At 45.4% G+C, this 13,251-nt stretch overlaps 1 protein-coding gene across 1 annotated transcript in view; it reads right to left on the reverse strand.

Annotated features, from left to right (window-relative positions):
* The window catches only part of NCKIPSD (NCK interacting protein with SH3 domain), a 45,263-nt gene that overhangs the window by 702 nt on the left and 31,310 nt on the right, over window positions 1-13,251 (reverse strand). The window contains exons 7-13 of the mRNA XM_018573858.1: window positions 12,346-12,516; window positions 11,336-11,422; window positions 10,191-10,329; window positions 2,707-2,787; window positions 1,769-1,897; window positions 959-1,051; window positions 702-874 (exon numbers count right to left, since the gene is read on the reverse strand). Of these exons, the coding sequence (XP_018429360.1) occupies window positions 702-874; window positions 959-1,051; window positions 1,769-1,897; window positions 2,707-2,787; window positions 10,191-10,329; window positions 11,336-11,422; window positions 12,346-12,516 (873 nt within the window). The remainder of the gene's footprint in view (window positions 1-701; window positions 875-958; window positions 1,052-1,768; window positions 1,898-2,706; window positions 2,788-10,190; window positions 10,330-11,335; window positions 11,423-12,345; window positions 12,517-13,251) is intronic.

The raw sequence follows: 13,251 nt of genomic DNA on the forward strand, positions 1-13,251 counted from the left end.
CATGCTCACCTCATGACGAGGGAACATGGAACCGGCTTCCCGGCCAATCAGGAAGCCGGGCGCTGCCTCATTACTCATTAGCATGGGGACGGCTTCCATGCTAATCGGGAAGCCGGGTGGCGAGTCATTACAATCCGCCTGGCTTCCTTAATTGGATTTCCGGTATCGGTATTCGGTAATGGCGAGTACAGAAAAAAAGGTATCGGTACTCGTACTCCATACCGGTAATTGGTGCATCACTAGTGACTTGTGTATCCAACGCAAGAAAACAATTCAGTGCGACCGGAAATGCAAATGGTTCTTCTGTAAGGTGGGTTTCCTCATGGTGACCACAGTGGACCATTGTAGCGTAATGTGTGTGGAGACAGCCGCTTGTAGTCTCCATCAAGACAATGCAGGAGCACCCCATTGGGAAACAGAGAGAGCGTTGTCACCCTATAACAGGAAGTGCCTGAACAAGGGCCCTTACGGCAGGACCACCCGGGATTATTATTAACTAAAGCTGCAGACGGGAAAGTATTGTAAATGACTTCAAATGGAATTTTCATGTGGATGCATATTGAGATTTTAGTGATTGGGGTTTACATCTACTTACACCAATGACTAGGACATAAAATCCCCTCCCCCCCAATAAGTGGTTAAACCCACAGTGCCCAGCGTTGCGGATAATAGACTCTCGTCAGACAGCCGGCACAGCTCACCTTCTCTCCAGGAGACAGATCTGCTATCTGGCGGACAATGATATCGATCATGACCATCATATCCGTGTGATAGAAGATGTTCGCGGTCTCTGAGCTGGCGAACACGTCCTGTAAGACCTTCAGAACGGAGTGCGGCGGCTGCGGCTGATGTTTGAAGATACAGACGGGATCGTCTGCGGATAAGAAGAAGAGGGAGAAGCTTAGTGACCTCTTCATTATACACAAGGCACGGCGTGTGCCGCGACTCGCGTACTCACCGCCTCTGTTCAGAAGCAGAAGAAGCTTCTCTGTCAGTATCTTGACATTGGGTCGCTTGCGCAGAGTCTTCATAATCACGTTGTTCGCTGGAACTGCCGAAGTAAAACAAAGTAAATGAAAACATACTGGATTGCTACACATCATCCACCCGAAAGGTAAAACGTATCTAAACCCATACACATAAAAAGAGGGCAATTCAAAACCAGAGCAGACAAAATCTGGAGCAGTTGCCCGGGGCAACCAATCAGCTTCTCTCTTCAGTTAAGATTTGAAAATGAAGATAGAAGCTGATTGGTTGCCATGCACAGCTGCTCCAGATTTTGATCAATTCCCCTCATTATATCACATATTGCAGCTACCAGCCCCTACATGTGATGGCTGCCTTCGTTTTCATTTTTCCAGGCCCTTTTCTTTATTCTACCCTGGTGATCCTGCCAGTAACACACTTCCTGTCCTAGTGTGACAACACTCACTCACCGTGCTGTATCTATAGAGAAGCAGTGCCATCAGCCTGTGGCAAGACTACAATACCCTCTCTATCTCCTCCTTTCCATAAAACAGAGGGCAGGGGTTCTGTAGCTCTCAGAGATAGCTCGGAACAATGTAACTGGTAATAGTCATCACAGGAAGTTGTCAGCTCACTGGATTTTTGGCAGGATCAACAGGTTATTTTTTTTAAACGTATTGAACAGATATGACAAAAGACTTCCAATGGTATATTTAAAGAGGAACTCCATGTCACCTCTAACAAAAAAAAGTGATGGTAGGAATGACGGCGGATACGCTGCAAATACTAGACACATGCGCACCTGCTATGTGTAGATTGAAGGCCAGCAGCACGTTGATGAACAGATCCGGCAGCTGCTCGGTGGTGTCAGAAGGCAGGCCGTCCTCGATGACATCCAGTAAAAATTGGATAAACTGGGAGTTGAGATGCTCTGTGTAACGACAAGGACATAAATGTATTTACATGCACAGATGAGGGGGGGCATATAGGGCGGGAGTCAGGTTTTAGTAATGAAAGACCAGGGGCAGGCAAACTCCGGCCCTCCAGCTGTGCTGAAACTACGAGTCCCATTAGGCATTGCAAGACTCCGACAGCCACAGGCATAACTCCCAGAGGCAGATGCATGATGGGATTTGTAGTTTCACCTCAGCTGGAGGGCCGGTGTTTCAGCATTTGTGTGTTGTTTATGCCCTGCTGCCTGTTTATGTATTTTTGTGAGGGTTTCAATGTGTTTTCAGAAGGCACCTTACACATTTATAAGGGACAGAATGCAACATTGGAACTATATTGTTATAAATGCAAGAACCATATTTCTGCAGCCTATACATTGTATGGCCAAATGTTTGTGGACACCTGACCTTGCAAGCTCACTCCCGGGATGGACTACAATCTCATGTTCAGTTTACTCATTTGTATTGGGATTGTAGTCCATCACGGGAGCGAGCTTGGAGCGGTGACTACTTTACAACACACACAGGGACCACGGGGAACAGAAGTAGCCCCCGTCCAGAAGATAGGACAGTGTCAGCACCAATTCAGAGATGATTGGAGGATCTACAGCCGAGTGATACACAAATAAGAGACATTGTTCTTAATAGGGGACTTGAATATATTTGTAAGACTTATTTCCTGAGTTTAGTGTCGCTTTACACTAAGTGAAACTCGCATGTGTCAAACTCTGGCTAAAATATTTATATATGTCTGATATCATCGGAGTGACTGCAGTTCCAGAACACTTACCGTAATGGTGATAAGGAAGAGGTTCTCCCATAGAGAAAATCATGGAAAGGACTAAAGCTGAATAACACATTTTCTGGTGTTCTGCAAGAGAAAAAAAAGTCAACAATTCAGCCCGTTAACGAAACACTAAATACACCGATACACACAGATGTCAGCTTGTATACGAGCGATGTGCACAGCAGCCATTCACAATGCATCTTTAAAGTTTTTGTCAAGTTTGGAAGTAGCTTTGTCAAAGCCACTTAGTGACATTAAACCCTCAGATTTTTTTAACATAAAACAATACTGTAATGTGTGGCTTACTGTAATCCATGGTAGTTTCCCTTCTCTTTGCTGCTCTTCCTTTTAAATCCTCATGTCTTCTCATGCTGGGCAGAACTTCTGTTTTGTAGCAGACTGCCTTGTCTCTGGAATGGATACATGGTGTCTGTGTGTAGGTTTGCAACCTGAGCCAGCACTACAGGAAGAGGCAGTCAGCTGCAAAGGGAAGTTCTCCCCCAGCATGAGAAGACATGAGGATTTAAAAGGAAGAGCAGCAAAGAGAAGGGAAACTACCATGGATTACAGTAAGGCGCACATTACAGTATTGGTTTATGTTAAAAAATCTGAGGGTTTAATGTCACTAACTATTCTTATCTCCAGTTAGGGAATAAGAAACACTGATCTTAATGGGAGTGCTGGCTGTCACCTTCACCTTTAAGGACTTGCCTTAAATGATGCCTCTTGACCCGATCATCTCCTTCCTTCCACTTGTATTCCGCATTCCCTCCAGCGCTGGTGCCGGCCTCTGATCCAGTGCAGACTCCTCGTGTCCCATGTTGTCTGTCCGATGTGCACGCTCCCGGCTGCGTGCGTTCACCTCCCGCTGTGTCTCTCCTCTTCTCCCTGCTGAAGATCTCCACTGCGCATGTGCCCGCCCCATCATCCTGCACAGCCGCTCGAGAATCTTCAGATGGGAGTAAGCGGCGGAGACGCAGGCAAGTTTTTATAACTTTTTTTATTTTATTTTTTTAACTGGTTTTGCATATATCTCCTACTTGCTATATGCAAAAACAAATGAGAGTTTAATTCTACTTTAAGATAATATCCAATCATTCTGCCTAGTTCAGGCACTTCCTGTTATGGGGTTACAACGGTCAATTGTGCTTTTGCACTGTCACCCTGCCACATGCACCCTTGGTGGAGATCATGAGCGGAAACAACAACACACATTGGCTGGGCACGGTCCGCTGCTCTCTGATCTCTGCGGCTAAGCCCATGATTGGGTGAAACACATCAGAGGGGGCAGAACTTACCTGCTGTGGAGATTATGAGTGGGTGCGACAACACACATTGCATGGGCACGATCCACCGCTTTCTGATCTCTCCGACTAAGCCTGTGATTGGGCGAAACGCATCAGAAGGGGAGGATCTTAGGCAGGACAGCAGTGATGTGGTACAAGTTTCAATCAACTATCCCAGTGCAACCCAGTTTGCGGCCAGTTTTTCTTCTGTTTGTATGGGCTCATATTGGAGCGAGGACATGCTCCCAGCGGCAGGCACCCGGCTCATTCCGTTCCTGAGCCGTGGAGGAGTGGTGCTTCTTTTGTGTGTTCTCCTCAAAGTCTGCCACCGTCACCATCATGAAGAGTATTGATATGCAACTCACACTGGCCAGAAAGTGGTTGGAAGTGGCTGCAGGAGATCAGCAGTAATGAAATGCAGCAAAAGCTACAAATGAAGGTGAAAACAGTATTTGATTTATAAAATGGCAACGGTCTATAATACACGGTGCTTTAGCGAGCCAAATGTCACCCAGTTAGGGCTTAATCCGCTTTAAATATGAAAAAAAGTCAAACCTTTGACATCTTTACATTACTGTCTAATGACTTTCTAAAAAGCTCTCCCCGGCAAGCTGCCATCCCAACATCCAAGTGGGAATTTCCTGCTCGCAGATCACAAACACCGCCACAGTATCGACCAAGCGGAATAAATCGAGGAATTTAGGGAATTAATTTTCGGGATTAGCAGTGGAATGTTTACACTCTAATGGAGTTACAATTACACGCAATTAGCGGTGCGTTTCCAATACTTCCGCGTGCGCCGCTGACATCAGAATTATTTTTTAGAGGGATGGGGGATTGGGGGATGGGGGTGTAACTGTCAACATGCATGGCTGTCCGTCCCGCTGGAAAAACTCCGAACACTTCAAAGGCCTTCAACGTTTAACCGGTTGGCTTCAGACCTATGAAGCGGCTGACACGGATCCCAGGGAGAGCTCGCTGAAGATTTTGATATTCCCCGGACTGAGAAGAGGGCGCTGACTGTTTCACAGAGTGGAAAAAGGATTATCACCGACAATGGAGCAGTCACCAGCTTTGAATTCCTAAGACCCAAAACAGCTTATGTTGTCTACCATTCAAGGTCACTCAATAGGGAAGGGGAGACGGTCCGACGGGCGAGTCATCTATAAATAAGACAGTCTTGCTGCAAGTTGATTCGTTTTGACTTTGAGAAGGGCGATTAAAAACGCAAAACGGGAAGCGCTGAGCCGCCATTGCCAGTTTCCTCCCGTGCGTGCCAATCGCCTCTGGCTTCAGTACTTTTGGACTCGTTGAGCTGGAAGAGGGGCGCGGAAAGTCGTCAGAGTGAACTCAGAACTCTTGACAACCTCATTTGCATGGCCGGCAAGCCGCCTCCATGCTCCCTGAGGGACAGGTTAGAGGCCAGGGTAAACCTAAGTTCTAGGGACAAGTTAGGTCAGGGTAAGGCTAAGTGCCAAGGACAGGCGAGAGGTCAGGATGAGGATAAGTTTTAGAGACAAGTTAGAGGTCAGGGTAAGGCTAAGTGCTAGGAACAGGTTAGAGGTCAGGATGAGGCTAAGTGCTAGGGACAGGTTACAGTCAGGATGAGGCTAAGTGCTAGGAACAGGTTAGAGGTCAGGACGAGGCTAAGTGCTAGGGACAGGTTACAGTCAGGATGAGGCTAAGTGCTAGGAACAGGTTAGAGGTCAGGATGAGGCTAAGTGCTAGGGACAGGTTACAGTCAGGATGAGGCTAAGTGCTAGGAACAGGTTAGAGGTCAGGATAAGGCTATGTTTTAGGGACAGGTTAGAGGTCAGGACGAGGCTAAGTGCTAGGGAAAGGTTACAGTCAGGATGAGGCTAAGTGCTAGGAACAGGGGTTAGCCTTATCCTCATCTCTAAACGGTTGCTAACACTTGGCCTCACCCTGACCTCTAGCACAGGGGTGGCAAACTCTGGCCCTCCAGCTGTGGTGAAACTACAAATCCCATGATGCATCTGCCTCTGCGAGTCGTGCCCGTGTCTGTGAGAATCTTGCAAAGCCTCAAGGGACTTGTAGTTCCACAACAGCTGGAGGGCTGCAGTTTGCCACCCCTGCGAGTCTAGCATGTCCCAAAAACATAGCCCTATCCTGACCTTGAGCCTGTCCCTAGCACTTAGCCTAACCCGACCCCTAACCTGTCCCTGGCACTTAGCCTCATCCTGATTTCTAAACTGTTGCTAAGTTTTAGGGACAGGTTAGAGGCTAGGCTGTCACATATGTATTATGGTTATATAAGTAACTGTATTTTTTTTTCCTGTAAAGCAAAACATTGTGTTTTCTTCATGGTCTGCGGTTACATGATGCAGTCACTTCAGATGCAGTCACTTCAGATGCAGTCAGTGCTTAATGTAGTCCTTGTTTAAGGAACGCTCCTCATATCGCTCAACTCTCGTAACTCTCAGACTAAAGCCCCCTAAGCCTCAGTGGCGAGTGCCCTTTAAGATGAGACAATGGTCGGCTTCTCCACACCCCGCACTGTGGCTTTGCAATCACTTATTTATACAGCGAGCATGTTCTGGAACGTCTCGTTGCGGGAACACAGAGTACCGAAGCGCCTTGCCTGCCTCGGCTCCACGGCCGCCACACTTTGACTCGCAGGCTTTTAACTCAAAGTGACATCCATTTAGTGCGCATAATAAATACATAAAGTCAGACTGCGCGAGATCAAAGCGCGCATAAAATGTGACAAAAGCCCGAAACATAAAATAAAATGAGAGAGAAATAAGCCACCTAGAAACCAGGTAAGCCGTCCAACCCACACTGCAGGCTCTCTGGAGAAATTCAGGATGAATTCTGCCTGTGAAAAATCGTTGTGAATGCAACGGCCATCTCGTATATGAAGCTGAATTGCTGCAGTCTGCATCAGTGGGGTCACAAGGGGGGTGCCATTGCAGGGGTGACACCAAAATGACTGTCATTTTGGTGTCACCCCCTCTATAAAGTCGGAAAAAAAACATCAATATATTTCTAAAATGTCACCTATAAAAAAAACTGTGAAAACACAAACTCCACCATTTAACATGAAAAAGCCATCCCTGAGCTATTGTAGCGTGACCTGGTCTGAGATGATGTCATCAGTGTGCTGGAGGCAGGAGGAAGCATTTCCTCCGTCTCCTCTCTCACAGTTATCAGGCTGCACTATTGTAACTTTGCATCATTGAAAGTAATAGCCACAAAAACTATAATTCAAAATGTGTGTGCACCAAATCCAAACCCAGATATTACCTTGTGCTGTACATAGCCTGTGTAGAGAGCAGAGCTATGGGAGGGACCCAGCAGGGCCCACCCACTACAGGAAATTACAGAAAGGTGTAGAGACAAGACCAGTCACCCTGCAAAAGGAAAGAGGGTAGCAGTGAGTGGTCTTTATTACAGGAAGGGGAGGAGAGAAGACCAGTCACCCTGCACAGGGAGAGAGAGAAGTGAACAGTCTTTACTACAGGAGGGGGCGGAGACAAGACCAGTCACCCTGCACAAGGAGAGACAGCAGCAGTGAGCGGTTTTTATTACTGGAGGGGGCGGAGACAAGACCAGTCACTGGTCTTTATTACAGGAAGTCTCACACTGGATTACTGCACAGATCTGGAAGAAATACACAAAGCTCACCAAGATTCAAAGAAGAATACGCATAACTCTTGTATGGGGCCAATATTTCCTTATCCCGTAGTTCAGCTTTAAGACCGGGACATACTGTTGTCCTTACCTCCAATGTACATTAATCCATCAATCACACACCTCTGTCTCCCTCTCTCGCTATATACGTATAATAGGACAGATATATTGCTTTCTAGAAATACACAATTTCTACAAACGGCCTCCCTGAATTTAAGTGAAAAAAAACAGAAATGCTTTTCCTGCAGTAGCACCGTTCCCCAATCCATCAATCAGTAAAATTCCCCCTGAAAGGTAACAGCAAAACAATCACGAAAAGAAAAAAAAAGCAGAACACCTGGTCATATGACCACGTTTGCTACCCTATAATTGCCATGGCAACCGACCCTATTCAAAATGTCCACACCATCGAACAAAGAAAGGGGGCCCGCGTTTAAAGCGACTTCAATCGCCATACATCTCTCCCACAGCTGGAGTTCTTCCCACAGCTGGATTTCTCTTATGATATTTTTCTCTTCGACTTACAAAAATAAAATCCCGAGCAGATATTCTCGCTCTACTAAAACAAAGAGATATTTTTCCACTGCACGCCGGCGAGTTCACTACCGCGTCACAATTCGTTAGAGAGTTTCATTGTGATACCGCAAAGCTTTCTGCCTTCTATTTCTGTTCTTCTGGATTCATGGGGTGGATAGAGAGAGATCAGGAGACACTATGAAACCTTCTGATAAGACCCCCAGAAAGCAGAAGGAAGAAATTCACATTGTTAGGGCTCAGCAATCAAGCTCGGTGTATAAAGGTGAAGGTTAGATAGATAGATTAGGAGCCAGGGCATTGACTACAGATCATGGGGCCCCATAGTGAAAATGTGATGGGGGGCCCTCCTGACAACCTCTCTCTGAGCTATGACTAAAGATGCCAAGATCCCAAAGACTCCTCTTGTGCATTTGAAGTCATCTCTACACTGTAGACAACAACCCTTAATGATTCAGTATTGTATTATCTTCCCGTGTTCTAGTCTGTATATAGCCAAAGGTAGGTTAGGCACCCAAAAGGACTTCAAAAAGAAGATGAAGGAAAACCAAATGTTTCCTTTATTGTGCTGAAGTTTCGGTGACACAGCCAACCTTCCTCAAGATATATAGCCAAAAAGGTAGTGTAGGCACCCAAAAGGACTTCCAAAGGAAAACGAGGAAAACCAAATGTTTCCTTTACTATGCTGACATTTTGGCTAGTCACAGCCCAACTTTTTGAAAGCTCTAGTTGACTGTGACTCACCGAAACATCAGTATACTAAATCAAACATTTGGTTTACCTCATCTTCCCTCGGAAGTCCTTTCAATGCCCACCCTACCTTTGGCTATATATTTGGTCCCTGAGAAAGGTTGGCTGTGCCTCACCGGAAGTTCAACATAATAAAGCCAACATTTGGTTTTCCCTTATCTTCTTTTTGAAGTCCTTTCAGTGCTTAACCTACTGAAAAAGAAATCACTGAGCTGGATTTAGCGAAGAAAATAGATAGAGGCCTTCCATTGGATAATTACTAGGTTCAGCATATCTCCAGTATGGTCTGTGGTCACCTTGCAGCTGATCTTCTCCTCATTGCTGACCTTCTATAGCTTGTTCTGCACTGTGTCTGTCTGTGGAGGTGGCCATCTCGGTAAAGGGAGGGCTTTGCTTTCTCATGTCAGAGCTGCACCCCTAATGACTGGTGAACTGATGACTGGTGAGGGAAGCAGCAGTAGAGAAGAAGAGAGCACAGAATTACAGAATGGATGATTTAGAAGCAGGGAGATTCTTCTACTGTAGGTCCTCAGGTGTGGCTTTCTCTCGAGCAAGGAGAACAGTGAACAGTACAGAAGTGACATTACCAAATTGACTACCAACCCTGGAGAAAATAGCAGTCGGAGGAAGTAGTGTCTTAGATTAACTCACACTGCAGATATACAACTATGAGCTTCAAAGCAAAGGTGTGCCTGGGCACAAAAAGGCACACTGCTTTTTTTTCCCCAAGAGGAATTCTAGTAAGCACAATTAACATTTCTAGATGCTCCCTATAAGATAGCAAAATTTCACTTTTTGAGTTCAAATCCACTTTAAAAACACAATCTTTGTTTAACAATTAACAAGCACAAAAGGAATAACGCTATGGGTTATCTAAAGACACGGCACAGCAAAGCTGCTTCCTTTTAGACACTCTGCCTCTGACTGAAACCTCGGATGGCACCCGTCACTGCCCCGAGAGTTACATTTGTGTATAAATTTCAGTTTGAGCTACTGACCTCTGTAAACATGTTTTTTTTTAACAACAGGATTAAAGGAAAAACTGAACCTAAAAGCTCAACCTGCTGGCTGACTTTAAGAATACATAATATTCATACACAATATTTCATATTTACTTGACTAATAAAATATAAAATTAGTTTTTAAGTCCAGAACATCACTTATAGAGAAACAAAGAATACATAACACCACTGTACATCCCTTTTGAACAGTAAGAACTTATGAAGTGATGTTTTCCAACTATAGGTGAAGCAAAGTGTCTACCTTGGGTATGCGTCTGCATGTCACGAGCCAGCTCCATAGGAAGAACGGAGTTAACCAATGATGAAATGATGGAAGCGTCCAGATTGCACATGGCCCCGAAACACTTCAGCAGCAGCAGACGCAGAGAAACCCTGTGCTCCTACCATTCAGAAGAGAGACACCAAGAGCACAGATGTTAAAACCACACATGCACTATAGACAACCATTAAAGTCATAGCCACAAATACATACACCGCACTAGGAACCATACAGGAAAGGGGAGTGTCTGGATTGGCAACAGAAGCTGTTCATATTCCGGCATATTCTGCATGCAGAAAGCTACTGTGGACTAGGGTGAGCTAGGGCAGCAGCCACTGTGGTCTGCACACATGTGGGTGCAGGTCCCTCATAGTAGCCAGTAATAGGTGAATGGGGTCAAAAAGACACAGTCAAACTACTGGAATGCTCCTGGAATTGAAGTGTATGCTAAACCAAAAAGTTTTGAGATTTCCCAAGAAGATTTTACTTCACTTCCTGTCCAAGAGACACATCTGGACGTAAGGGGAGATCCCTTTAAAAGGAAAAGGTTATCTCCCTCTTAGACAGCTGTCTCTGGAACAGGTTTCCCCACTGGAAGATTTCAAGTATTTCCAATGCTTACTTGCAGCATATTTCCTTTCCTTAAATAATGTTTATTCACTTGCAAAGTGCCTTTGAGCTTGCTTGAACATCTGACTACTCCAAGAAGAGTCAGGTCCCTAGTACATCTCCTCCCACATAGCATGTCATAGCCCTCTCCTCTCATCTCCTATCAGCATGCCTCTTCAGGACATAAACTGATTGGATATTTGACCTGCTTCTTCCTCTCACCCTCCAGACCTGCTGTACAGTGAGTGGGAGGAGCCAATACCGGTCACACTTCGCTACTTACACTGCTTGCATTAAAACAAATAACATTACTCCTATATTAATGAATACAGAGCGAGCCTAATTTGTGTCTTTTATAATCAGCCAAAAGTTCAGCTTTAATCACAGAAATAAAACCTAACTAAATGCTGCCAGGAAATACGGCTTTGTTTGCGGGCTGCCAGATGTTTTCTTCTGCTCTCTACACTCCGGTAAACTTGCTTTACCCGGTGCCAGGAATCATGAGAGGCACTACTTACCATCTGATAATAGGCCACCAGAGACAGGACGGCCTCAGATTGGTTCCTCTTGCACATCTTGTTGCACACTTCGGGGTCTGCATCTGTCTGAAAGGAGATGAGCGATGAGCAGATCATTTACTGCAGAGACAGATTATGGCAGAATGTGGTAGCAGCTAGGCCCCTTCCCCTTTGCAAAGGATAGCAGTAGGCACAGAGTTGTCCCATTTGCATTGTCTGTATTGGAGTGTCCCCATTAGACACCAACTGCCTACAAGTACATCTTCCCTTGTGCAATGACAGGCAGGTTCACAGCTTTGACCAATCATGCTATCCTCCTGGTATACTGCAAGAGCGTGGAGGTTGTAGCTAGGCCCCTGGACATCTATCTACCAGGCCCTAAGCTCCTGCACAGGCTGCCATGTGGATGATTTAACTCTACCCTCGATATACTATAAATTTTGTACAACATTACATTGAAGAGAATCTCTGGGAAGCTCACAGAGGAAGGGGTCAGAGGTTTTACAATACTTACTAAATCCCAAGGACTGTGAAAAGTCTAAACGTTAATCTGGTACGAACACCCTGATGCTCATCAATAAATGTCATCCATGGGCAGATGAATGACAGGACTACCCTCCCCCATTCACAGAATGCCTGGCATTCAGGGAAAAATAATACAAGGAGGTTTGTGAATGGACAGGAGAACAGGAAGGAGCGCCGGAAGGTCAGCACTGTGAGGAGTAGCCGACATTAATGAGGGGAGTATTATTAGACTAAATGGAAGCCAATAGAACATTGGATACACACCATTACATTATTCCACTGGTGCTGTATGGCCAACAAAAGCTTTTTCCTAAACTTCAGCTTGACTTTAGAGAACGGTAGAGGCATTCTCATGTGGTGCAGTGATAACATGAATCACCCACACCTTTCTCAGATGCATAAGTAATGGCGAGCAACCAAACCACAGCTGGACCTGAGATGATCATTTGCACCATCATAGGGACATGAAATTGTCAAGTACCCACCAGAATAACCAGGAGCTCCTCCAAATAACAAAGGATGACATTCTCATCTTCGTACAGGGCCCAGCTCCGCTGCTGGGAATCATCTTTGTGCCGGGCCAGGTCTGTAAAGATGACCTCCAAACGCTGCTCGTCATGGCAGATCTGCCCAGATGGTAACCCAGAGCGGCAATCCTGACAACCAGAAAAAGGATTTAGGTTAGTGCCGAAAGAAAAAGTTTAAAAACGAAAAACACATAGATACATAAACCCATACATAGATACATACACACATACACCCATACATACATACACACTTACATTACACACATACCGAGTAATAAGAATTTAATAATTACAGAATGTCAATATTGTAATTGTTGAAAACCAAGGCTGTGTGTTGTAAAGCCCCAATGGTCTTTGTACTGGGCCGGCATCCTGATTTTGGCTCTAGGTTCACAGGCCCGCTTCTTTCCCCTAAAACACATTTATCTGGGATGTCAGGGGCCGTCACCTTGCCTGAGTTAAGATTCACAATAAACATTTAACACGCCGCTTGGATTTATATATAAAGCTTTTCTCAGCAGAACCATTATTCTTAAAACAAAACTAAAGTCCTGCTTTAGATAATTGCTAGGAAATAGAATTTTCTGACAAAAGAGACATGCCAAACAAAATACTTTGTCCCATGCTCCTAGTTATTTTCCCGCAGAGAAGAGGCAGGTGCCGGGGATACGCATGGGTCACATAGTCGGTGGCAATCCAGTGGCTGAAGAGGAGCATTATGGGAAGAAGTAATGGGGAAGATGTGGTTGGCATGGGACAAAGCAGAGACTGGAGGCTGGGCCAGTGAGTGCTGAAGGAGGGCACAGTGTGCAGTAAGTGTGCCATGAAACACAAGTTGCACGTTATGGCATTAGGCCACCACCA

Source organism: Nanorana parkeri, unplaced genomic scaffold, assembly GCF_000935625.1.
Source record: "Nanorana parkeri isolate BGI_ZX_2015 unplaced genomic scaffold, ASM93562v1 scaffold2577, whole genome shotgun sequence".
In the NCBI taxonomy this organism is placed as follows: Eukaryota; Metazoa; Chordata; class Amphibia; order Anura; family Dicroglossidae; genus Nanorana; species Nanorana parkeri.